The sequence below is a fragment of the Pagrus major genome, chromosome 2 (genome assembly GCF_040436345.1).
Source record: "Pagrus major chromosome 2, Pma_NU_1.0".
In the NCBI taxonomy this organism is placed as follows: Eukaryota; Metazoa; Chordata; class Actinopteri; order Spariformes; family Sparidae; genus Pagrus; species Pagrus major.
In genome coordinates this window covers 15,899,661-15,924,343 of record NC_133216.1, presented here as the reverse complement: position 1 = coordinate 15,924,343, position 24,683 = coordinate 15,899,661, and the positions used below count along the sequence as shown (strand labels likewise).

Below are 24,683 nucleotides of genomic sequence, written 5' to 3'. Positions count from 1 at the left end.
ACACACAGGATACAATGTGCAAGCCATGCCTTCATCAATAATGACAAACTTATGCAATTCAAAATAAATCAGTAAACCAATAAAGGACTGGCCGCCAGCAATCTAGACAGTTTTTTCATCCGTCATTCATGTGAGGTGTGTTTTTATCACAACCCAACCCTAACTTTATACTGTGGCTTGATCAATTATTAGTCTGGACGATTATCGGATCTGATATTTAGCATTTTCCTGATTATTAAAATCCTTTTCTTTTTTTAAAAAAAAATCCAATTGCAGATGAAATAAATTACTTTAAAAATGTGTTGCTTCGGCTCAGCTGCCGCATGCAATCTGCAATATAAGTAATTTTAGTTGAATTTAGTCAAGTGGAAGCATAGAGTGGCAGAAAATGGAAATACTCAGGTAACTCAAAATTGTTCTTAAGTACAGCACTTTTATATGCCATCATGCTTACTTACTTACATCCAGACACTTCTGATTGATTTATCACTTGCCCTGACCTTGTTCTCTATATGTGCATGTATTCACATTCACAGAGTATGGGGGTTGTGCTGTATGTGCTGGTGTGCGGCGCGTTGCCCTTCGATGGGCCCACTCTGCCTGTGCTTCGACAGAGAGTCCTAGAAGGAAGGTTTCGCATCCCTTACTTCATGACTGAAGGTAAGGAGAGACTCTCTGGGATATTTAACACAAAATAAGATGAGAGACTGTGCCAGCTCCCACCCCTCTGTACCTCACATTCCTGTAAATGTACACGCATGCGGTGTATTTGTGAGACACCCTCCAGTCTCCTTTATATCACAGTATGCAGTCGAAGAGGTGAAAATGGCGTGAAAATTCCCATTCGCTCACACTTTCCTATTTCAGTCACCATACATATATTAATGTAAGCGGCAGACTCTCTTGTGGCTGCACCCAGTCAGAGGGTCATTTCATTAACAAGAGAGTATTCCGCTCATTTGATTGGATACAGGAGGAGAGGCTCTGTCATTGTCCTCTGTAATGTGTGTACGTGCGTCAGTGTGCATGTGCGTGCACGCAAGCCGCAGGGTGAGTCAGGTTGGCTAACTGTCTCAAAGCAGCCCTGCTGTTAGCGGCTGTGCTAGCTAGCTGGCAGCAGATTAAGTCCAGAGCTGGAGCTGTTTATGTAACCTGGGGAAGAGCCAGTGACGCCTTCCAGCAGCTCGCCTGTCTGTCTCTCTCTCTGTGTTTGCATGTCTGTCTGACTCATGCTCTCTATCTGTGAGACATCTTCCTGTCCGTCTGTGGCCCTGTCTGTTCCTCTTGTCTTGTTTCTCTGGATCCCATCTGCAAGTCTGTAGCACTTTCTCCACAGGGGGTGTGGTGAGAGAGTCGACCAGATTTCTTTTTTTCTCTGTTCAGGACCTTGAAACAGTTAAGACATAAGGGGAATGTAGGAGTGTAATGTCAGCTCCGTGGCCAAACTGACACTCAAACCCGCCTCCCCACCCCCAGTCCAGCCCCTGTTCCCCGAACAAGGGGAACAGAGTGTGCCGATTTCTTCATCCATCTCATCTGCTCTTGTTTCTCTCACCGGCCAGCGCTGTGGTGCACAGCACAGCCTTGCACCGCACAGTAAACTCTCACTACAACATGTCTCAGCACTGTGATGTGGTGCGGTGTGGTCTACTCCCAACTTACTGATTTGATAACAACAGTAGATTTTTTTCTTGTGTCTCCCCTGCTGTTGCATGTTGCACAGGCTGTGGTGCATAGTTGAACAGAATAGCCTGGAGTCATGTTATCCAGAACAAACAGCCCAATTCCTGAGTTTGTATCCTTTATCTGTGCATGACACAGCTGAAACTCACTGCAGATTGCAGTTTAAAGCATCTACCAATATTCTTTTGATTAATCCATGAATCATTTGGTCTAGAAAATGTCAGAATATTTTTAAAAAATGCACTTCACAGGTTTCCAAAATTATCTCAGATTGCTCATTTTGTCCCAAAAATACTCAGTCAAGTGTTGCTGCAACAAACAATTATTTATTTATTAATCTGATGATTGCTTGTACAATCAACCCATTAATTTTTAAGTCTAGAATATGTCAAAAACTTGCTCATAACATGTTCTCAGATCCCAGAGTGATGTGTTCCAGTTGCTTCTTTTGTCCATTCAAAAGTTTAAACCCCAAAGACTTTTCATTTGCTATCATAAATTGCAAATGCTTACATTTACATTTGACATTTTTGCTTGAAAAATAATAATTGATCGATCATCATATAGTTGGCAATGAGTTTTCTAATCGATTAATTGACTAATCATTGCGGCTCTACAATCAACAATGATACAAAATTCTCAAACCAAGTTTAAGTATAAAGGCGACATTTTATGTAAGATATAGTGACATTTGATTGTGTCACCCAGTCCTTTGCATTTATGAATTCCTTAAGAGGAGATTTAAAAAATATCGAGATAAATAATGTGTATTGCGATATAGCCTCTACAATATCCCAATATTATTTTAAGGCCATATCACCTCGCCCTACAACTGATCCAACCACATTGCACACTGAAACAAAACTGGGTGTGAAATGGGTTGATGTTTAAATTGCAGCTTGTGTTTCATTTCATTCATTAAATGTCTATGTGTGGTGTTACGCTTGTGTCCACAGTCATACATGATGATTATATTTTATATCTGCCAGTTATAGTCTGTTGTTTTTAAGCTCCTTTGTCTGGTCAAATAAATCAAATAAGTCAGCCTCAGTACCCACTCTCTGCGCTTCAACTTCTCACCACACACTGCTGTTCTCCTTGCTTGGTGCAACTCTACACCGCTGGGACATTACAAGTGTTAACTGGGATAGTTTTGTGGTTAAGTCATGGTGGTGTAACGTACCGGCTGAGAACGGTGTGTCAATCAATCAGCCAGAGAAGCTAGAAGGTTATGCAGCGGCGACCTCTTTACATACTCGGAGCTTCCCTTGTGGTTAGTAGCTTTGAAAAATGTGCCCAGCTTCGGCTGTTGCTATAAACACGGGTGTAGCAACGAGCAGAGCCCGAGTATGTTGTGGGTCAAACATATTTCAGTGTATTGTATTTGAAGCAGGTTGTAACTTAGCAGCCGCACAAGCTGCTAAGATGCCACAGCATGGCATTAAAGTGCAGTGAAGGGCACAGTGGTTATGCATGTAACAGGGAAAGAAAGTGAAACCGGCAGGCATGAGGTAGAAAAAGATGTGATGTAAGCAGACGTTAGTGGATCAGCAGGGCAACTGGGAGGAATGTGAAGCAGGGAGTTCATGTTGGCAGTCAGGTCCTTGGGCTTATAAACTGCTGAGGTCTCTCTACTACCACTGAGATGGAAGACAGGATATCTGTGGAAGGATTTTGAGATCAGAATGAAAACTCAAGGTCAAGATGATGATTTAAAAACTATATTCCAGGGTTTAGTTGTTGAAACGCCACCTGTTTTGCTTTAAGACTGCAGCATCAGGGTATATGGGTAAAGATGCCGTGTGGCGGGCAGGAATGCAGTGCAGGCGGTAGGGGTGCAGGCAGGCCAGAGCAGCACAGCCAGGGGAACTGTAATCCTGTTAAGAACCCAGCTGTGTCTGACGTCAAACTCATCTAGCCACTAACTAGAGGTGAGGAGCTTTCATTAGGAGGGGAAGAAAGTAGAAAATAGTGTAGCTGCGCAGCTCAGAAGTGACAGCAAAGGAAACTGAGAAAAGAATGTTGCAGATTTTAAGCTCCTGAGTGTTATTTCTGCCCCACTTCATCTGGGCTGCTTTGACGGGGCTTAATTTGCTTCATCATAGCTTATACAAGAGGTGCTCATCGTTATCAAACATAAACAACTGAATCCTTTTTGTAAAAACCAAAGTATGAAATGCTTTTTTTTTAAAAAAACGTCTCACATCCTCCTGTGATTGTTCTTTTCACCCAGACTGTGAGCACCTGATCCGCAGGATGCTGGTCCTGGACCCGTCGAAGCGTCTGTCTGTGGCCCAGATCAAGGAGCACAAGTGGATGGCTCTGTATGTTCCTGTACAGAGGCCGGTTCTATACCAGCAGCCTCTGTCTGCTGAGGGCGAGGCAGGCGTGGGAGAGTACAGCGAGCAGGTCCTTCGCCTGATGCACAGCCTTGGTATCGACCAGCACAAGACTATAGAGGTGAGGAGTTAGCTTTATGTATTCAACAAGAAGTATACACTAACAGAGAACCATTTTTACCATGTGCACTTAAGCTGAATGGTGAAGCTGATTAAGCCGTGCAGCTGATTTGAAATAAATAAACAGATACAAGTTGGATAAAAATCTGTGGAATAAGACCTTGGGCAAGTGGAGGCATGCGGCCATCCTTGAGCCTTACTCTTTCCCTATCTGAGAATCTTATTGTTGCCGACTAGACGAGCCAGTGGGAGAAAGTAACAAAGTACTTTCTGTGACGTGTTCCCTTTTCCCCTAATAAAATATATGTGCTTTATTTATCCCAAAGGGCAATTGCAGCATTAGCTAAGTCACACATGAATCACAAAACAAACAACATAATGACTGAAACTGGAAGAAAATTCTGTAATAAAAGCACTGATAATTCAAATCTTATGGAAGCCCATATCCAGCAGTTAAAAAAGACAAGTTGATGAAAACTTTGTCTTGATAGATATGAAATCAGATGTTATAAATATGAGATCAAAATTACGAGATAAATTATGACCTCTCTCATAATTTTGACTGTTTTTTAACCGTTGAATTTTTTATCTCAATTCCGACTTTTTAATTTCATATTTATGACTTCTTAGCTCATCATTTTAACTTTTTATCTCATCATTTTGACTTTTTATCTCATATTTATGACTTCTGTCTCAAAATCATTACTTTTATCTCTCTTTATTATTAGTTTTGACTTTTTATCTCTGCTGTAGAGATAAATTAAAAACACTTTTAAATGGGAAACTAACTACAATATTCAGCCAAAATATAACAATGTGCTCGGAAAATAAAGGGAAATATATCAACTCTTTGATTGAACACTGCCGAAGTCAAAATACTGATGAAGATAAAGTTTTCAAAAGCTTCATTGATCCAGCACCGTGGAAACTCACTTGTTACAGCAGCTCAAGAATCAGATGCAGAGAGATAAGAAAGCGATTAAGTGATAGAACATTGCAGGCATAATTTTAATAGGCACATGGTGTGTAGTATCCTAAAACACATTTATATGCAGTACATTCTGTGTGCCGTCTTTTCTTTAAATATATCTATTTCTTGTATTTTAAATCTATACTTTGCTCTTTAGTAATTCCACAGAGGGAAAAGAAATATGGAATTATCTCAGCGTGCATTCAGAGCTGTCACAGTTAAGTCAGGTGTGCTCCAGTTGTAACTTCAATTACCGACACCACCGTTTGTTATGTCTGTCATCCTCCAGTCTCTGCAGAACAAAAGCTACAACCACTTTGCTGCTATCTACTACCTGCTGGTGGAGCGGCTCAAGGCCCATCGCTGCAGCTTCCCCGTCGAACAGCGGCTCGATGCCCGCCAGCGACGACCCAGCACCATCGCCGAACAGACTGTGGTCAAGGTAACCGCGGGGTTACGAGGTGGTTGGTTGAGATTAGCATCCACAGCTCCCTGATCAAAGCTCCATTATTCACACCTGCACCCAGGAACAAACAGACAGACACGACTCATTCATTTATTTATCCGGCCTGGTTCTGTCTTCACCTGCTCTTTTCCAACCCAGCCTTGATCTTAATGCGTCTCCCTCGGTTACATTATTCATTATTTTATTTTCTTTGTCGCTTCTTGTGCAGTCTCTCTTTAATTTCCCCCACAGTCCAGGATCTGGCTTTTGTATCTCGTTTGGATTACAAAGTCAAATTCACAGCAGCTCAATTTCATCTTAATTGCTTTATTATCAAGGATTTTGTTAAGTATTGGCTCTGAATCAGAGAGATTTTTTTGATGTAATGTCAAAGACTCTCCCTCTGTTTCCTCCCTCTCTGCAGTCGACCAGTGGTTCAGCCCAGGTGGGTCTGCTCCCGCAGGGCGTTCGTCTGCTGCGCTCCCCCGCTGTGCCCCAAGCCTCCGATGCTTTCACCTTCCCCCAGACTGCATGTGCCCTGGAGCAGAATTTCACAGTGGAGGATGTCAACACGCCCAAAGTAGGTCCAAAACCAGTACAATAAAAAAACGGGTACAACTTTGGGGACGTGGGTGTCTTTTTGTCTGTGTGTTCGTCCTCTGCCCTCATACGACGGCTCACTTGCGTCTGGCTTTTCGGTTAGGGAGGTTGTATTTATTACGGTCATTAACAGCTTGCACAAGTATGTCCTGAAAAATGATCCTGATAAGCTTGACAGTGATTCGCTTTGATAAGCATACTCTCACTGTGAATCAGAAATGACGCCGCATGCTTGTGTGTGCGTGCGTTTGTGCGTGTGTGTGTGTGTGTGTGTGTGTGTGTGTGTGTGTGTGTGTGTGTGTGTGTGTGTGTGTGTGTGTGTGTGTGCCCCTTTTTGAGATTTCGAGCTTTGGCTCGCTCCGTCGACCTGCCAGAGTGCAGCTGACTCGTTCTCTTATGTAAGAACTCAGCCAGCACTCACATCATACAGGACAGCTGCCTGTCCTGCGCGGCTTATAGACACACACACACACACACACACACACACACACACACACTGTGCTCGGCTTCTTTCCCTGTTTATCTGTGCCAACCAGCGACCTTTTCCTCCAGGCCTGTTGTTAAGCTGACCGACTATTAGAGAACACAGACACCAGTGGTCTGAGTTTGACGGCCTACACACACACACACATACACACACATACACATGCAGTATCATTCTTCGAAATTTCTATTCCATCCCACCCCTTCTCCTGGCGCCAATAATAAAAAGTTATGTGGACATTCAGTGTTTTATGTGTGTGTGTGTGTGTGTGTGTGTGTGTGTGTGTGTGTGTGTGTGTGTGTTGTAAGCAGAGAGAGAGACAGAGTGTGTGTTATCTGCGTGAATGGAGCCCGGTTATGTAAGCGGTCCTGTGATGATGGTGATGATGATGTGACCTAATGCGAAGCTGAGTGAACACACATGGACAGGAAGCTGCTGCGCTGCTCCAGTGATCTCGCCGCTGTGACCCCTCCTACCCATCAGCCAATGGCGAATCCTTTTTTTTTTTTTTTCCCATTTTTGGCTCTATGGTTCTTTTCCCCTTTTTTCTTTTCCATTCAGCTTCTTCTTCCTCTCTTTCTCTCCTCTTCCTCATCCTCTCCCCTATGACCCCCACCCATTTCATCGTCTATTACTCAATGTTGATTTCCCCTCTTGTCCTCAGTGTGTGTGTGTGTGTGTGTCAGTTGAGTAACAGCATTCCTCTCCCAGCGCACTACAGAAAGCAGATGGGGAATTGGGCAAAGTTTCTCTCTCTAGGCCAACACCAGGCTTTCCGGTTACTGCAGCCACTCATGCAGATGATCTTTGTCTGTGTGTGTGTGTGTGTGTGTGTGTGTGTGTGTGTGTGTGTGTGTGTGTGTGTGTGAATTTATGTCTGTGTGTGTGTGTGTCACTCACACAGCACTTTCAGTCAGAGCTCACTTCCTGGCCCTGCATTCCTTTATCCCCACCCTCCACCTCTAGGCCAACACACACAGGCCCGTCTACATGCTGTAACAAACACACACACACACACACACACACACACACACACACACACTCCCAGTATGAGACCAACTGTGGTGAGTGGAGGGAAAACAGAGGGAGGAGAGCAACTAATGGAGCCCTCATTCTCAGTATGGTGGTCTCCTTCTTGTGTCCAAGTGGTGTGTGTGTGTGTCTGTGTGTGTGTTCAAGACTCCTGATTTGACTAACAATGTGTCCTGGCTCCTGCTGTTTTCTTCCTGGCGCAGTCAATTTTGGATGTATGTTTATCGTTCTCTCTTTCTGGCCCTTTTATCCCCCGCCCCTCCCATCTAGGTGAACGGCTGCCTGCTGGACCCCCTGCCTCCCCCCACTGTCCTCCGCAAGTCCTCCACCTCGTCGCCTAGCAACATGATGGAGACCTCGATCGATGAGGGTATCGAGACCGAGGAGCCTGACACAGAGGATGATCCGCCCCACCTGCTCTCGGCCTATCAGACAGCCCGGTTCGGCCAGCGGCGACACACCCTCTCTGAGGTGACCAACCAGCCGGGGACTTCCAACCAAGGTATGATGTCACCTGATCAAACACACACCTGTAGACTGTCACATTAAAAGGTGAAGCCGTTGAAATTGAATGAAACCATTTTGTCCCCCAGGTAAATTATTCACTCTAGGCCACAACCCCTCCATGGGTAGCGTGGACTCGGACATGGGCTACGACATGGGCTCCATGCACAGCGACCTCGGCCTGCTAGAGGATCCCCCCTCTCTCTGTGAAGTGGTACAGGCCAACAGCTCTGCCCCTGGCATCACCGCTGCGCCTTTCATGAGCGCTCTGCCTGCCAACCCAGCAATGGCCGCCCTGACTTCCCAGCACAGAGAGGCGCACAACCGCTCCCCGATCAGCTTCAGAGAAGGACGCCGTGCCTCTGACACCTCCCTCACCCAAGGTTAGAACCGCCGGTGTTAATTTGTCTTTTCTTTCCTCCATGTCTAGTCATTCTTCTACTTGGACCTTTTCTCAAATCACCCACTTCTCTATATGCACTCAGACTACACTGACTTCATAATGGGTTGAGTATCTTCCTTGATAAATCCAAGCACTCCATTTCGACCTCAATATGCACAAGGCCATTCTGCCACCATAATAGGAAGTTTTACTGCTTGTAATATGTGACATTTTCAGTGCAGTTAAATGGATGAGGTGAGAAAAAAGCTGCAAAGAAAAATGGAAAGATGACTAAGGGCCCACCACTAGACAAATGGACAAATCCACTTTAAAGGAGAACTGCACCAATGTTATGTATCAAAGTCTGTGCATTATCCATTGTTCTCCAGATTGTTTTAACAATTAAGCGCTTGAGTTTTATTTTTTATGTATAAAATAAAATATAAAATATGTTTATAATTCTGTCTGTGGCACAGGATTTTGCTCTAGAAACTTATTACAGTGACTATCATTTTATCCTCCATCTTAACTATTGTCAGGTAGACAACAGAAACACTTTGTTAATGTTAAAGTACAGTATCAGTAATGTTAGATTGAAGCCTTACAAGTATCTAGAAACGTTTTTCCGATAAATCTGACAGCGCATGAATGCACAGTAACACACCCAACTCTCCAACTGAAACGTCAAATTGCAATATGGTTAATGTAGGCAGCAGGTTTTGACAAGGAAGACGAATGAGTGGAATAAAAAAGGCGACATCTCTGTTTCTGCTGGATCGGTTTTTAATACTTTCTTTGGTTATAGAAGTGCAGTGCTAAATCGGTACATTACCCATTAGTCAATACAGTCACAAGACATTTCAACATCAGTACTACAAAATCTGTATCATGCCATCGATGCAGCTGAATGCAGCAAGTTCAGACCTGCTCTTGAGAGACGATGTTGAAAGACGCTCTGTGACATACAGAAAATCTCTGTCTGAAGTGGAAGCAAACGAGACAGTTTGAGTGAAGAGCTTTGAAACCACCTATGTGACACACACAAGTGTCGATTAAATGCCAGATCCGACACGTCCACTTAAGCTCCGTCACTGCGAGCTGCGGAGAGTCTGATGTCTAAAGTGTCACAGTGCATATGTCTGAGGCTCCGGGATCCGCAGAGCACAAGAGCACCAGTCAAGAGGAAGAGCGCTGATTCTCATGACACAGACACAACACCCCTGCTGCAGCTGCTCCCTCACACATATATATGTATACTGCCTTCCGGATAAAGTGCCTCATTCCCACTCTGTCATTTGCTCCCCCCTCCTCTTTTTCACACCCATTTTTTTCCCCCCGTCTCTTCCTCCTCTCTCCTCCCTTCTCTCATCCTCTCTGGTCCCTCTGACGACTGCAAAGGTGATGATTCACGTTATGAATCACAGGCAGATATTTGAAGGTTTCAGCCCACATATCTCTCTTCCCCCTTCTTTCTCTCTCTTTCTCTCTATCCATCTCTTTTTTCCTTCTCCCTCTGTACAGCTTGTACTCCATCTTCTTCCTCTTTTCAAAGTTTCAGTCTGCGGCATGAAGAATTTTACTCTATCCTAAATATAAGAGGGAATATTAACCAACCTATCTACCTCTCCTTTACAGCTACATTACTCTGTGCTTGCAGCTTGTAAATCACCTGTGTGCTCCCTAAGTAGAAACCATAATTATAGCTTAAAAATGCGTGTTACTTCCGTAGCTCTACATTGACAGCCTGCACTGTGTACTCCCAGTTGGTATTTGCAGTTATTTATATATTTATTTTTTCGTAATCCTCTTTGGAGAGTGTTGATGCGGTGGATTCTTTTGCGTCAGACTGCTGACTCTCGTTTTAAATAACTCCCACCATCACTGTGAGTCAGGACCTGTCGTTCACAGCCACAGCTCGTCACCACTGGATGGGTCTTAACACACACACACACACACAGATATAGTCACATGTACAAACCCACCCACAGCCGCTCATGACGTACATCCAGTCTCATTGACAGTAGGAGCGATGAGGACTGATGCTGGCTCTCTGACAGCAAAGTGATTCTATCGATCAGCTGCTGAGAATCAATACTGACTTTGTATCGTTTTGATTAATTTGTGCTCTCAGGTCTGGTCGCGTTTCGGCAGCACCTCCAGAACTTGGCGAGGACCAAAGGCATCCTGGAGCTGAACAAAGTCCAGATGCTGGTGGAGCAGATGGGCTCCGGGGAAGGGGCCGCCATGGGCCCCCTGGGACCACAGCACCACTTGCACAACCTCCTGGAGGTCAGCCGTACTGCATAATCACACAAACACACACCCTTCACTCAGACCCATTCAAGATCTTTCTCTTCCCAAACCCGTTCTCAGCCTCAGTCCCTCTACTATCCTCACCCCATATTGGCCAGAGAAAAAAAAAGGGCACCCAGGCTGTTGTGTAACCCCACGAGAGGCAGCCAACTGTGGCTTGTTTACTGTCTCCCGTCCCCCTGGGGCCTGGAGCCTGGAACCTAGGCCAAAGTGAATGCAGCCATTGTTGAAGTCAGTCAGACTTAACCATAGTAGTGACTGGCACTCAATAGGCCCAAGCTGCAATCACACACAAAAACAGGCACACATATACACAAAATAATACACTCACTCACAGTGCGAAGGGACCATTTGAGGACAGATCCAAAAGCTTTCCTGTGGAAAAGAAAAACACAAACAAAATTAATTGTAGAGGCAGACAAGATCTAGTTGTTTTCCTTTTGTCCATCTCTCATAATGCAATAACGCAGCTCTTTGTTGGTTATGATGCTCAGGCCCCATCATCCTTTTAATTTGCTTTCATTTCATTTAACTACTGTGTAATCCCTGTGGTACATGCCATTTAGAGAAAGGCATCTGGCTGATCAGTCACCACACAGGCATTTGGGCAGGAGACAGCATGGATAATCCAGTTAGACCACACGATGAAGCACCCAGACCCTGACACAGCTTCATTAACCGACAGGAGAGGGCATCTGGGATACGCGAGCATTAACGTTGCTTGTTCTAATGCTTTATGTGTTTTAATCGAAGGGCGAAGCTTCCAAGCAGCAGGAGGGCCTAGCTTTATACCAAGGTGGGCCGCATCCACCTCTGCTGTCCCGCAGACAGAGTTTGGAGACACAATACCTCACTCATAGACTACAGGTACAGTCTAACACCAACTACACTCTATAATAAACTGATTTATACACAATAATGATACACATACAGATCTGTCTTTGCGTAACATTCAGTGATATCATTTGGAAATGTAAGGATTATGAAACAGTTTGTAGCATGTTACCATGGTAATGGTTATCCTGAACAACAGTCATCAGTCCCAATCTCTCTTCTGCCCAAAAGGCCAACGTCTTGGCTAACAGTCCTGCTAGCTGCCAACTTTTCTGTAAGGAGTCTCCTCGAAGTTTAGAGCAACAGCTGCAGGAACACAGGTAAACCATGCTTTACACATCTGCTCCACATTACGTTTCATTCTTTATTCACAAAATATTTTCTGTGTTTTTCTCTTTATTCAGCTGTGATGCCCTTTTAATACAAGAAGATTATATTTAGAGTAGAGCTGAACGATTTGCAAAAAAAATGTACAAATTGGGAATGTGGCTTTGTTTTCAACAATTCCATTTTCATATTAAATTTTGCTTCTGCATACGTTTTCCAAGCTCTCTCTTCTCAATTGTGTTGATTCAAAGTGTTGTCTTGAGCTAAGTGGGCTCTGCTGCTCTCCACACAGACTGCACCAGAAGAGGATGTACCTGCAGCAGTCACAGGGCATGGGGCTGCAGACCTACTTCAACCAGATGCAGATAGCTGAAGGATCCTACCCGACAGGTAGCCCTGCTCTGGACCCGGCGGCGTCCCAAAGCTCCCCTCAGGGCCCCCCCATGTCAGCCGCCCACCAACCTCAGCCCCAGCAGCAAGGCAGTCCTCAGGCCTCGCCTCCATTCAACCACCCCCACAGCCTGAGTCCTTTGATGGAACCGGGCGAGGGCCTGCTTTATGATCCCTACATGAGCCACCACCACTACACCCAACACCTGCCCCCTGGATCTCACCTCCACCACCAGCTCCAGCCTCATGAAGCCTCTGCCAGCGGCCTGGGCTTCAGCTACCCTGTAGGCTGTGAGCAGCAGATCCTGGGACCTTCCACCGAGGCTCTTCACCCAGAGCAGTACGAGTTCACGCTGGACCCCACCTTGCTGCCCCCACCTGTTCCAGGAGAGGCTGAGGCCAGAGCTATGGCCGGGGTTTTGGCTGGTCCAGGGCAGTCAGACAGCCTGGGACTGCCTGATCTGCAGAGCTCCCTCCTGGACAGTGAGATGATGGAGACCGTGGACTCACATGGCTTCGTACTGGTCAACTAAAGCCAGCTGAGGGGGTTAATAGAAAGCAGTATTAAGCAATGACAACCCACACCGCACTAAGAGCAGAGAGTGGAAATATAAGGGGAGGCCACAAGCGTAGCAACAGGGACGGAGAAGTGTTAATTTTTGTACGACTAATACAAACTTCATTTCTTAGTTGTGACGAACCTCAAGACAACCTTTCTACCAAAATCCTCCCTTAGCCTACCTCCCTTACTCCCTCTCCTCCTCTGTTCTCATCAGCTCCGTGAGGCAGGAACAGGTCCAAAATGTGGCACAATGTGAGCCTGGCCCTGCTGACTTGGTGAGGCCGCTGCTGTCACGGACGTTGTGGCACCTGTAAGGACTGCGCCGTGCAGCCTGCGAGGGGGGGGGGTGCTGCACATCCTGGAGTGCAGCATTTCACCTAGAAATGGTTTGGAAGTGAACTAATTTAGGACTGACTGACAGGCAACCAAAAGGACAGTGGCTGGCAGTGCTTTTTGTATTTAAAAACGACATCAACAACAATTGACTGGTTCTTAAAACACTTTTGTGCTTTTTTTTTCTATTTCAGTAGATAAAAAAACAACTGAACAACAGAAAATGGCCCTCATTTATCACGGTACCATGGATATCTCCACAAATTCAAATGTTGAAAGTGTTTTTGTTCACTTTGTGGAAATTATTTTTCACACTAATGAGAGCGCAAAGGCTAACATGATGGTCATATTCATGAGCACATAGTTTTCAACACTAATATTTACAGTACTCCTCCAAAAATACACCCATAACATGCTGATTGAAGCACCAGATTGGTGACTATGCACCATTTGTTGAGCTACATTTGTGCTTCTACCAGTGCTAAACTCTCCAAGCTATTATTTTAGTTGAGTAATGAAAATAATAAATGCAAATCTGTAGCTGCAGGCTTTTATGTAAGCTTTGTGACATAAATAATAGCTTTTTTTAGTTTACTTTGTGTTTTTTGTGACTCTTAACTACTGATCCTGATTTATTTCTTACACTACTGAACTGCTATTCCACCTTTCCATCCGATTGCGCACACACGCCAGGCTTCATTATACTCAATAAGATGAGGATAATTACCAGTTTTTGCAGGAGAAATGGCCTCGCGTCTGTTTAACAATTGAATTGTGGGTCATGCGTTTGCCTGATAAATGAGGGCTGATGTAATTAACGTGTGTTTGGTTGAGACGTAGCGGTGTTAGACAGTTGATATTATTCTATTTTTGTGGCAATACTGAAGCAATATTAATCCTTAATGTGGAGGGATTACGAATGGAAGCCTCACCTGTACAGCCAACTCTGATTGGTTCCCGGGGACCTCTGAGTCGTCAGCAGTGACATCACTTGAGCTGATGATGTAACCAGGAGATAATCTCTCATTCGCTCGCCCTGGAAGTGCAGGGTCGAGCCTGGATACAGTTGTGTGTGTGTGTGTGTGTGTGTGTGTATGTGTATATATGTGTGTGAGTGTGATTATGTTTTTTTTGCACAATTCATCCTTCAAATTTGTCAAATCATTTGTCGTCATTACTGAAAAAGACAAACACTGTATTGACGTCTCCTTTCAAAATAACACAAACTGTGCTTTTCCCTCAGTGCACAGCTGTAGCTTTTAGATTAATTCTGGTTTACATCCTCGATGCTCCAGTCATGCCTCTGTTGTTGTTTTATCGATGAATCGTGTTTATAATAATAATGAAACGACCCCTTAAAGATTCCCTGCATTAGATTTCATGAAAGAATGTTTCCTCTCTGACGTTGGGGGCTGCTGTGAGACGAAGACCAGCCGGGCGTCGGTCACCTGACACTGGATTTTTGACAAAAGGCTCCGCTCTTTGTCTGACAGCAAGCCGGCAACAAAACGAGAGATCTTTTTCTTTTACAGCACTTAGACTGTGTTCAATCTACTTGAAGCGCACAGATGTAACTTCTCTGACATCATGATGATGATTTGGAAAAAAACTGCTTCTCATTGGAATAACAGGACGGCGAACGTCAGAGGGTTGAGATGAAATTATTGGACTGTGGCCATCTGCCATCAAGTGTGTCCATCTATGGTCAAGGGTTCAACTCCAGGAGTGTTTATGGTCAGATGAGATGATCACTCTGTCTTTAGACTGGGCTCAGCAGATCACAGGTGGTCTCTTAAATGATGACTCGAAAATATGGACCAACTGTGGTTGCAGTCCTGTGCAAGACTTCAAGGAAAAATCCACCTTTAAATTCTTTTAACACTGTTTCCCCAAATTATCTGATGATTATTTTCTTGATTAATCAATTTGTTGTTTGGTGTTAAAATGTAAAAGAAAAAAAAAATTGTGAATTATGCCCATCACAACTTGAGTTTACTCTAGAGCAACAATTACACGATCAATTGATTTTTTTCAAGTACAAATGTCACATTTCTTGTTTCAGCTTCTTAAACTTAAAGGGTAACTCCACCACTTTTACACATTAGTGTGTTCACAGTTCTTGAGGAGTACTACCGCATATGTGAAAAAAGTAGTGTAAAGCCTTTTGTGGTTCCAGCATGTAATCTGATAAATTGCCCCCAGTGACGTCACTCAGTGGATAAATTGCACTGTGGGTAATGTAGATGCCAGGTTTTGAAAAGGAAGAAGAATACGTGGACTCATTTCTTTTTAAACTGACCAGTGGACTGCTTTCCAAAGCCTACATTACCCACAATGCAACCTAGCCAGTGAGTGACATCACTGGAGGCAATTTATCAGATTAGATGCATCTTCCTCTAGAGCCACAAAAGACTTTAAACTACTTTTTCCACATATGCAGTAGTACTCCCCAAGACCTGTAAACGCTTGAATGTGTAAAATTGGTGGAGTTACCCTTTAAGGATTTGCTGGTTTTCTTTGTCCTATATGACAGTTAAATGAAGAGTCTTTGGGTTTTGGACGAGTTGGTTGGACAAAAGAAGAAATTTGAAGAAGCCACTCTCAACTTTTGGAAACTATGATGAGCATTTTTCAAAATTTTATGACATTTTACGAACTAAACATTCAGATACTTCTGGCATTAAACACATCAAGAACCAAGTTTTGATGTCCGCCCCCTCAGGATCTCAGAGTTAATGCTTAGTACGTCACCACTTAGCTCTGACATTTAACAGAGATACTAATAACTCCAGCAACAATGGCCTCAAAAGGCCAAAGTGCACTGCAGCCACAAGACATGTTGCAAAACAGGTCTTGTGGCTGCCTTAATAGTTCCACCCTAAAATTTACAAACTATATGGTCATACACCCACAGTTTATTGACAGGAATAAGTCACACCCAGTTCGTGGGTTGTGTTGTAAATGTCCTTCGGAAAGAGAAGGATGTCAAGTAGAAAAAAATAACAATTCTGGGGTTTGAGAGTATTAAAGGTTGGATTTCACCTTAAAGTGAATATTTCGATGATTGTATTCTTTCGTCTTGTCAGTGGTCATGTAGAACAGCTACAGGGTGATCTGTGGAAGTTGAATACTGGGGCACTTTGACAACAAGGGGGAAAGAGAGACGTAGCGAGAGAGGAGGAGGAGGAGGAGGAGGAGGAGGTGGAAAAGGTTTGTATTGCTCTGCTGTTTCCTGGCAGATGAAACGAACAGTAATCTGTAGGAAACACCTTTTCTCCTCTCTCTCTTTCCCCCACCAATAATGGACACAAAACAAATTTTTCTTTCAAAGAAAGACCAGACACAGTAACACTTTATCTGATTGTTGGTTTTAATCCAAGAGACAGTAACACTTTCTTTGTACAAATTAGAGGTGTAGTGAATCTTCAGTGCGCGCTCGAGTTGCACCGAGGTGAATTTTGTGTTGAACGTGAAAAGTGTTCAGTGTGCCTTTTACTTTTTTCAATCTGAATTTTGAATAGCGTCATTATTTCTGGTTGGACCCTTTTATCATTTGTTTTATTATGATTACTTTTCAATATTTTTGTTTTTCTTCAAGTAGAGCCAGGTTTTACAAAGGTACAAAACCAAAGTCCCTCAGAAGTTTCCCTGTACGACCCACCGTGTGGAGTTTTGGAGCTTCTTTTATCAGCTTCTCTACCATGCTTTTTTTTTTCTCTCTCTCTCTCTCTTGTTGGTCAATCAGTGTATGCCATTTAAAAGTATTATAGCAATATTTCTCTAGTTGAAGACTAAAGTCATGAAGATTCTAGTGGACGTGTTTCCGAGTATCATAATTTCACCTCCTGCTGATAAAACAAAAACATCAATCTATCAATAGAAATCCAGTTTTATATTTACCTTCATTGATGTTGACCACACATAAGCTAACTTGCTGTTGAGATTAAAAAAAGGTTTATTGAACATAAAACAATGTTGTGGGTGTTTTCTTTTGTGTGTTGTGGCAATACTTTAATACTTATTTACCGTTTGTGTTCATACAGAGCTGACACTTTCTACCACACACTCTGCTCTCTTCTCCACATAATCCAATTGTCCTGTAGCTACAAACTGCAGCCGTCTGATCGCACCCCAGGGTTGCGTGGTGTAGGCACAGGTTAATGACCTGGAAAAATGAATGATGCCAAGTGCTTCATATAAACCGTTGAGTCATAGCTGAACCTGAAATCATTTCAACCAGAACTAAATCTCCCGAGGCGGTCAATCCAGCAGGAGCCACAGGACGGGTTCTGTTACATTATTTAAATATTTATATTCACTTATGCTAACAAAAACATTTGTTGGTAGAGATAATACAAGAGATGACAGATGTGTAGTTCATGACATTCAGGACAAAAGAATAAGTACCAGGGCGTCAGATGTTTACCTGGGCAGAATCACCCTGAGGCGGTAAACTCACAATCTACCTCATGTGTCATCTGACATCATCGATGTATGAGACAGAAAAAAATGTGCTGTCGAAGAGCATACACAAAATAATGAGCCTAGACCCTCACCAGTATGCTTTCAGAACCAACAGATCCACAGCGGATGCCATATCTACTGCCCTCCACTCAGTCCTTATACTGGAGAATAAGAACAGCACTGCCAAACCACCAGACTACAGAGCGGCTTCATTTCCGAGGCTGAGACTCCTTAATTCATCATCAACACTCCAGTTTCTAAAAATAGATGTCGCACAAAGGACTCCAACATAGTTTTGTTTTTTAAACCCTTGGGTTTTAAAAAATGACAATACATTTACCTTGTAACCTTGTAATTACCTGTATTCTGGTGACTTTTAGTGTGCGTACAGTAAATAAACACAAAAGCCACATTAAATTCAGCCAATGAAGGGTCCAATGCCCCTGTGGCCCCACCCTGAGCAAGATCAACCTGCCCCAGGGCAAAACTTGAGCAGCTGTTACTGATAATTTGGTTAAACACAAATTGTACGAGGAACACTCACCATGCAAATTTTTGCACAGGGTTCCTTTGCAAGACAGGTAGCAAAGCCGCACCTGCGTTGATCATTTCTGTTCTGCTTTGGTAGCGCATATTCCCAAACCATTAAGCAATCAAACAAATTAACAAAAACACCAAAATAGACAACAGTGAACAGGAGGAACTCAAGGGCAGTCCATGAAAAGTACCAAAAAGGTTTGCACACACAAATTAACAACATTACTCCTTTTCCTTCTACTCGACTACATTTCAAAGGGAAATATTGTACTTTATACTTCACTACACTTTTTGACACCTGAATTACTAGTTATTTATCTACTAAGGTTTTTATTTTCAAACCATATGAACAGTTTATAAACTATAAAGCATTCACAGTGAACAACATCTGTTTGTTGAGTAATTCTCAGTCCTGAAGTGAGTCCTTAATGTCTTATTTTGTTTTTAAAAAGTGACAAAATATGCCAATGTAGTTTGAATATTCCCTGTTTCTGCTAAAATTTAATTTTTCATAATTCTGGTGTAGCAAACTGCACTTTTCTAAATTGTTTCAAGCTGCAGAAATTCCTCTCTAGATCTCTCATCCTTTTTTGTTTTTTGTTTTTTTTTTTTGCCTCTGCCCAAGGAGGTTAGGTTTAAATCCGTGTCCATTTGTTGGTTGGTTTGTCAACAGGATTACACAAAAAACTACTCAACAGAATTCCACGAAACTTGGATGGAGGATGGGCCTCAGCCCAGAATAGACCACATTAGCCTTTGGTGCAGCTCCTGATAAAGGGACAGATCCATTAATTTTTTTTCTCGATTTCTTTAACATTGTGAGACAGGGTGTTTTCCGACATTTTTATACATTTCTCAGGGATAATGCATGGATCCTAATGGAAAAAATCTGATGTATTTATGTGGCTGGTATATATGAGTGAGTGCAATTAGGTCCAGATCAAAATAAAAATCTGGATCTAGTGGATTTAAATATGTTTTATTTGATATTGGATTAGGCTTGATTGAGTTAAGGGGAACTGGTTGGCCTTGGCGGAGGTATGCGCTCTACTGACTACTGTTTGGTTAAACAAGTTGATTAAAATGAAAAACAAAAGTGCAAGACTCATCATTTGAACACACAGCATCAAATTAGCCTTTTTAGCCATAATATATACTTTTTCTTGAGTAGTATCTTGAATGGAGGAATTTTTACTTGCAATTAAGAATTTTTATAGTGTGGCAATGCTACTATTTCTTCAGTAAGGGCTCTGAACACACCACTGTCCAACAGTCCATCAAGCTGAAACCAAAAGCAAACAATAAAAGAAAAACAGAAATCCCAGAGACAGATACGTGACAGCATGCACGGTTATCTGCACGTTCAAATTCACCCATTCTCTGTGATAAAAGGAAAAAGAATCACACTTCAACCAGACAGCAAACTTACTCTCAGCTTCTCTTTTGTACAGCCAGATGTGAGCCACTGCAGCGTTTTGCACAACTCTTTTATACTCAGCGTTAACTGAGGCAGGAGGAGGGACTGAATAATTCATCACCGCTGATAAGAACTGGAGCTCTGACCAGTGGCTGATATGATATCACATTCAGTCCATATCCAGGCCAATCTCTTGTCAATATTTATCAAACTATGTGAAACTCAAACACCTTCTCTGATAGTAGAGTTCATGTCCTGCATCGAGCTCTGACCCCGGCTGAGAAGAAGATTGCAGATTTCTGTAAATACGGTCAGAGCAAAAATATGCTCTGAGGAAATGAAAGGACCTCTCAGCGCTGCTCGAGAGCAGAGGTTTGTCCTTCTTGTGTGGAAAGGATCATGTAGAGAGAACACGTCAATCCAATCAGCCCACTCAGACAGAGAACAGCTAATCCCACTAATACACCACCAGAGGTAGGTGGTGGTGGTGGAAGTGGTTGGGTGGGGGGGTCAATCTGTTCATGGAAACCAGGGTCTCACTTCTTTTCCTAGGATCAGACCGTGCACACGACACACTGTTGGTGCAGCTGATCTGAACTGATAAGTCTGAAACACTGGATGGCTCACACTCAGCCATATAAAAACTCCCCCCTGTGATACCGATCAGATTTCAGCCGACGTTGCCTCACATTTTGCATCTGTTGCCTTTTGATGCAAAGTTAATTTGACTCTGTGAAAAAGAGCTGCGAGACAGTGGGTTTAAATGGGATCCACCCATGAGCCCTGCTGGAAAATAAATAAATAAATCTCCTGCTCCTCCCTGCTCAACACCTCCTGGAAGATAAAACATAAAGGGTATTCTGACACACTTAAGTTCTGTATTTCAAGAAAGCGACCTTGTAGCATATTTCCCTGCAAGACGCCAGCATTTTTCCAGCTAAACGTAGTTATTTATAGTATGCATTCAGCGCCATTGTCTGCTATTGAGACCTTCAGCAGGCTGCCTGTCACAGACACTCTTGGGGGAAGAGACAGACAGAGAAAAGAAAGCTGATACGAGGACAGGCAGCAGCGGTAATCTTCTTCTTCTTCTTTTTTTCCTCAATAAAATATCACAATATCAGAGGCCTATTCACTCATCAGGCCAAAGTATACTGTAATGACATCAATGGTTGCTATGACAACAGGAGGAGGGTGGATGACAACATCCTACTGCGTCTTTTGGAGCAGGAGATCACAGCACTGTTCAGAACTAGAGCTGCAAAAAAAGGGGGGGGGGACGACAAATGCTCGAATGCAAAGGAGAAAAATGAACTTTTTTTTAAAGCAAGCTGCACCTTTTCTGTAATATTCACTGTGCAATAAAATACACACAAGAATCCTTAATAAACTGCAATACACAGTGCAGCACGCAGGCTTTGTAGCAGGTGAGTCTGACGTAAACGCTGCCACTGAAACAAAAGATTTTCCTCTATGAAATCAACTCTCCGCTGAAGGTCGTGCTGCACTCATGTGTCCCCCATTATTCACCTTCAGTCCCTTGTCTCTGAGTCCATGCTGAACGCATGCTGGCCAGCAGATGGACAGAGTCAGAAATCCCAGTACAGATGACCCAGTAGTGCCTGGAAAAAATCAAGCTCCTGCAGGCTCTGGGGCTGGATGTTCCAGCCAAGCCAAGACTCACACACTCGGCTGGAGCGATTCATGTTTGCTGTGATATAATCTAGAGGAGAAAGTTTGTACAGTTTATAAACCCCGTGCTGCATCGTTGAACGATGACCGAATGAGAGAGGAGGGGGGAGGGGGAAGTGAAGTGACAAGGTGACTTAAGGAAAATGAGTGGGCCAACGCTCTTCTTCTCCCCGACTGATGTTTGTCATTTGTCACCCTGAGAGCATCTGACCTCACTATGTGTGTGTGTGTGCCGTGCTGCGTGGGGGCTTTGCTTGACTCCTTTCATTATAAATGACACAGTCCTGGGAGGCAGCTGCATTGACGTCAGGGCTCTCAGCGCTGTCAAGGGCTCTGGCTGCTGAAAATCCCCCCAAATAACAGGATCTAAATAGAAAGAAATAGGTTGCTGCTGTTTCATTACTGCCTCATGAACTCCAGTGGATTTAGAGGGGGGGTGGGGGTGAGGGGTGGGGGTGGATTAGCCCTCACCCTCAAGTAATCGTGCTTTAATGAAGATTTTAGGTTGTAGGAAAAATTGCAGTTCAAAAGCTGGCATGTTCCTCCTGCGTCGAGATCACCAGCTTAAAAAAAGTATGACTAAATGCTTTATAGGAAGGTCCTTGTAATAAGGGTTAGTTAATAGGTAATAAGGTCATTTTAAGTCCTTATAACATGCTTATTAACATTATTAGGTGTTAAGACTATATAACTGCCAATAATAGCACAATAAACATGTTTATTGTTGGATTATAAAACATCTACAAGCACTTGTATGGACTTGTTCACAGTTTATAGACTGCTTAAGAATTCTAATAAATCTCCTTATGAATTTCATATAATTGTTTAAAATAGCATTACTATGCTTTCTTGTCACTTTATTAATACATATATGATGCACTTGTTAACAGTTAAAGGTGCAAAATGTAAGATTGGCCACCTCTCAAATTCACACTCCAAACAAATAGGGGGCAGAAAAACATTATTTTAACATTCTATTAAAGCTGTTCAGCGGCGCCTGAAGTCAGAAGAGCTCGACTTCCTGGCTATAAAAGTCTTCCGAGTTGTGTGGCCTAGAGACTTCCGCCGACCGAGCCGGCTAACTTCCAGTTTAGCTAACTTGAATAAAAATAAAATGATTTAATCTTGTGGCTCTTCTAGACTTTCCCAATTTTTTTTGGAACAAATGGCTTAACCTACGACGGTCAAACAAGTCATTTTGTGGGGGTTGTGAGGCTCAAAATAAAAATGTTCCTCAGCTTTACAGAGGCCTCTCTCACAACGTAAGCTTATGGAAAAAAAGTCTTTTTGGGCCCTAGTGCACTAAGTGTCATTGTAATTACACGGTTTGGCCAGTTGGCTTCAAAACCTGCAACTTATTAATGGCAGCTTCACTAAATAAAACACTTCACGACAGAGGCGAAGCTGGAACAGTGGACTGCTTTTCATACCTGTCCCCTGCATTACCCACAATGCAACTTAGCCACTGAATGACATCACTGGAGGCAATTTATCAGATTACAAGCAGCTTCCTCTGGAGTCACAAAAGGCTTTATATACTACTTTTTTCACTCACCAAGACCTGTAAGCACACTTTAATGTGTAGAATCGGTGGAGTTACCCTTTAACTATGCTTTCTGCACTAAATCTTCTCAAGGCTGATAACATGTGAATTAAAAATTACATAGAAATACAGTGTTTTTAACAGTTAACTGCTGGTAAATATATAATAAAGTATGTAGTAATCTTAATAAAGCAACAAAATAAGCTTCGTAAAGGTTAAACAATGACATCACAGGTAGGTTAGGAAAAACTCAATGAATGTGTTTATATTATAAACAATGAGAAACTCATAAGAATTTATTTAGTGTTCTTAAGCAGTCTGTAAACTGTTAACAAGTTTCTTATGAATGCTTATAATCTAACAATAACTGTCTTTATACTGCACATACTAATATCAGTTTTATAGTCTCATTAATGCAAAATATTAATTAGCATCTTGTAAGGACTTCTTAAAAGGATCTTAATATAAAACGTTTGCACGTACGGTATGTTCAGTCCGTCTACCATCAACCCTCCTCCTCCTTCGCACCATTTCTTGAAACGCTCATCCTGCCTTGAAGCTGCTATATTCTAAATAGCTCTCTGAGGTGGTCTCACTGTAGCAGAATGTGCTGACACACAGCAGCTGCACCAACCTGTGCATCGCAGTATACGTGCATTATGTGCTCTGGTGATGAGGTATACAGTCAAAGGGCCGGGTGGAGGATTGGGAGGGCGCACGGCACTGAGTAGGGCTGATGGGAGATTTGAGGAGATTAAAAAAGGAAGGTTGAGAATCTCATAAAGATCTCTGCCATGTGATTTATTGCCCTAATCCTCTCTGCTGATTGCTCATTTGGAATTACCGAAAACGATGGTGCATCTAAGATGTGCTCAGCAAAAAACAAAGTACGGCTCAGTTTGCCGTGTTAACATAGCTTGAAGACCTTGAAAACTTTGTCAAAAAGGGATGTAAACATGTTTTTCATACGTTCAAACTAAACTTGCTTGAGAAAGACAAATAAGCTCTCCCAGCCCAGCCCTTATTTTGCAGCGTTCCTCTCCCCAGCAGTAGTCAGGGTGAGGGCAGGTGTCAGCTGCAGATCCTGCCCTGCTCTGCATGGTTCCCTGTGGCCAAAACAGCCCCAAGGACCTACGCTTTCATCTCCGCAGCAGCTGGCTGCCAGGTTAGAGCCGAGCCCAGAAACATGTGAAATGAATCCCACATTTTCTTGAGTCATTTGCAGGCTGAGAAGCTAAACTTTATGCTTAAAAGATATTGTTACAGCCCACAAAGAGTTATCACCATTCTTGGACTTGAGGTCACAGAGGATATAATTAGGCGTGTTGTTGATACAGAACAACTTCGAACAACAAGCTTTTCTTGCACTTTGTCTGCTGAAAGCACAGCACCAGAAACACATCATCCCCATCGTGAAGCCTGGGGGTGGCATCATCCTGCTATGGGGATGCTTCTCTGCAGCAGGTCCTGGAAGGCTTGTGAAGATTGAGGAGAAATTGGATGCAGTAAAAGACTGAGAAGTCCTCGAGGAAAACCTGCTGCAGTCTGCTAGACAACTGTGATTGGCTAGATTTATTTTCCAGCAAGAAAACCAGGCCAAACATCAAGCCAAAGCTACACAGAAATGGCTTCAAAACAACAATGTTAAGTCCTACAGTGTCAGAGTCAGACCTCAAGCCAAACCAGCATTTTTGGCAGCACTTAAAAATAGT

The 24,683-nt window shown here is 43.1% G+C and overlaps 1 protein-coding gene across 1 annotated transcript in view; it reads left to right on the top strand.

Annotated features, from left to right (window-relative positions):
• The window catches only part of sik2b (salt-inducible kinase 2b), a 45,980-nt gene extending 31,482 nt beyond the window's left edge, over positions 1-14,498 (top strand). The window contains exons 6-15 of the mRNA XM_073481816.1: positions 537-660; positions 3,917-4,143; positions 5,402-5,554; positions 5,982-6,137; positions 7,944-8,175; positions 8,267-8,560; positions 10,691-10,848; positions 11,626-11,739; positions 11,938-12,026; positions 12,326-14,498. Of these exons, the coding sequence (XP_073337917.1) occupies positions 537-660; positions 3,917-4,143; positions 5,402-5,554; positions 5,982-6,137; positions 7,944-8,175; positions 8,267-8,560; positions 10,691-10,848; positions 11,626-11,739; positions 11,938-12,026; positions 12,326-12,956 (2,178 nt within the window). The 3' untranslated portion in view covers positions 12,957-14,498. The remainder of the gene's footprint in view (positions 1-536; positions 661-3,916; positions 4,144-5,401; positions 5,555-5,981; positions 6,138-7,943; positions 8,176-8,266; positions 8,561-10,690; positions 10,849-11,625; positions 11,740-11,937; positions 12,027-12,325) is intronic.
• The last annotated feature ends 10,185 nt before the right edge of the window (positions 14,499-24,683 follow it).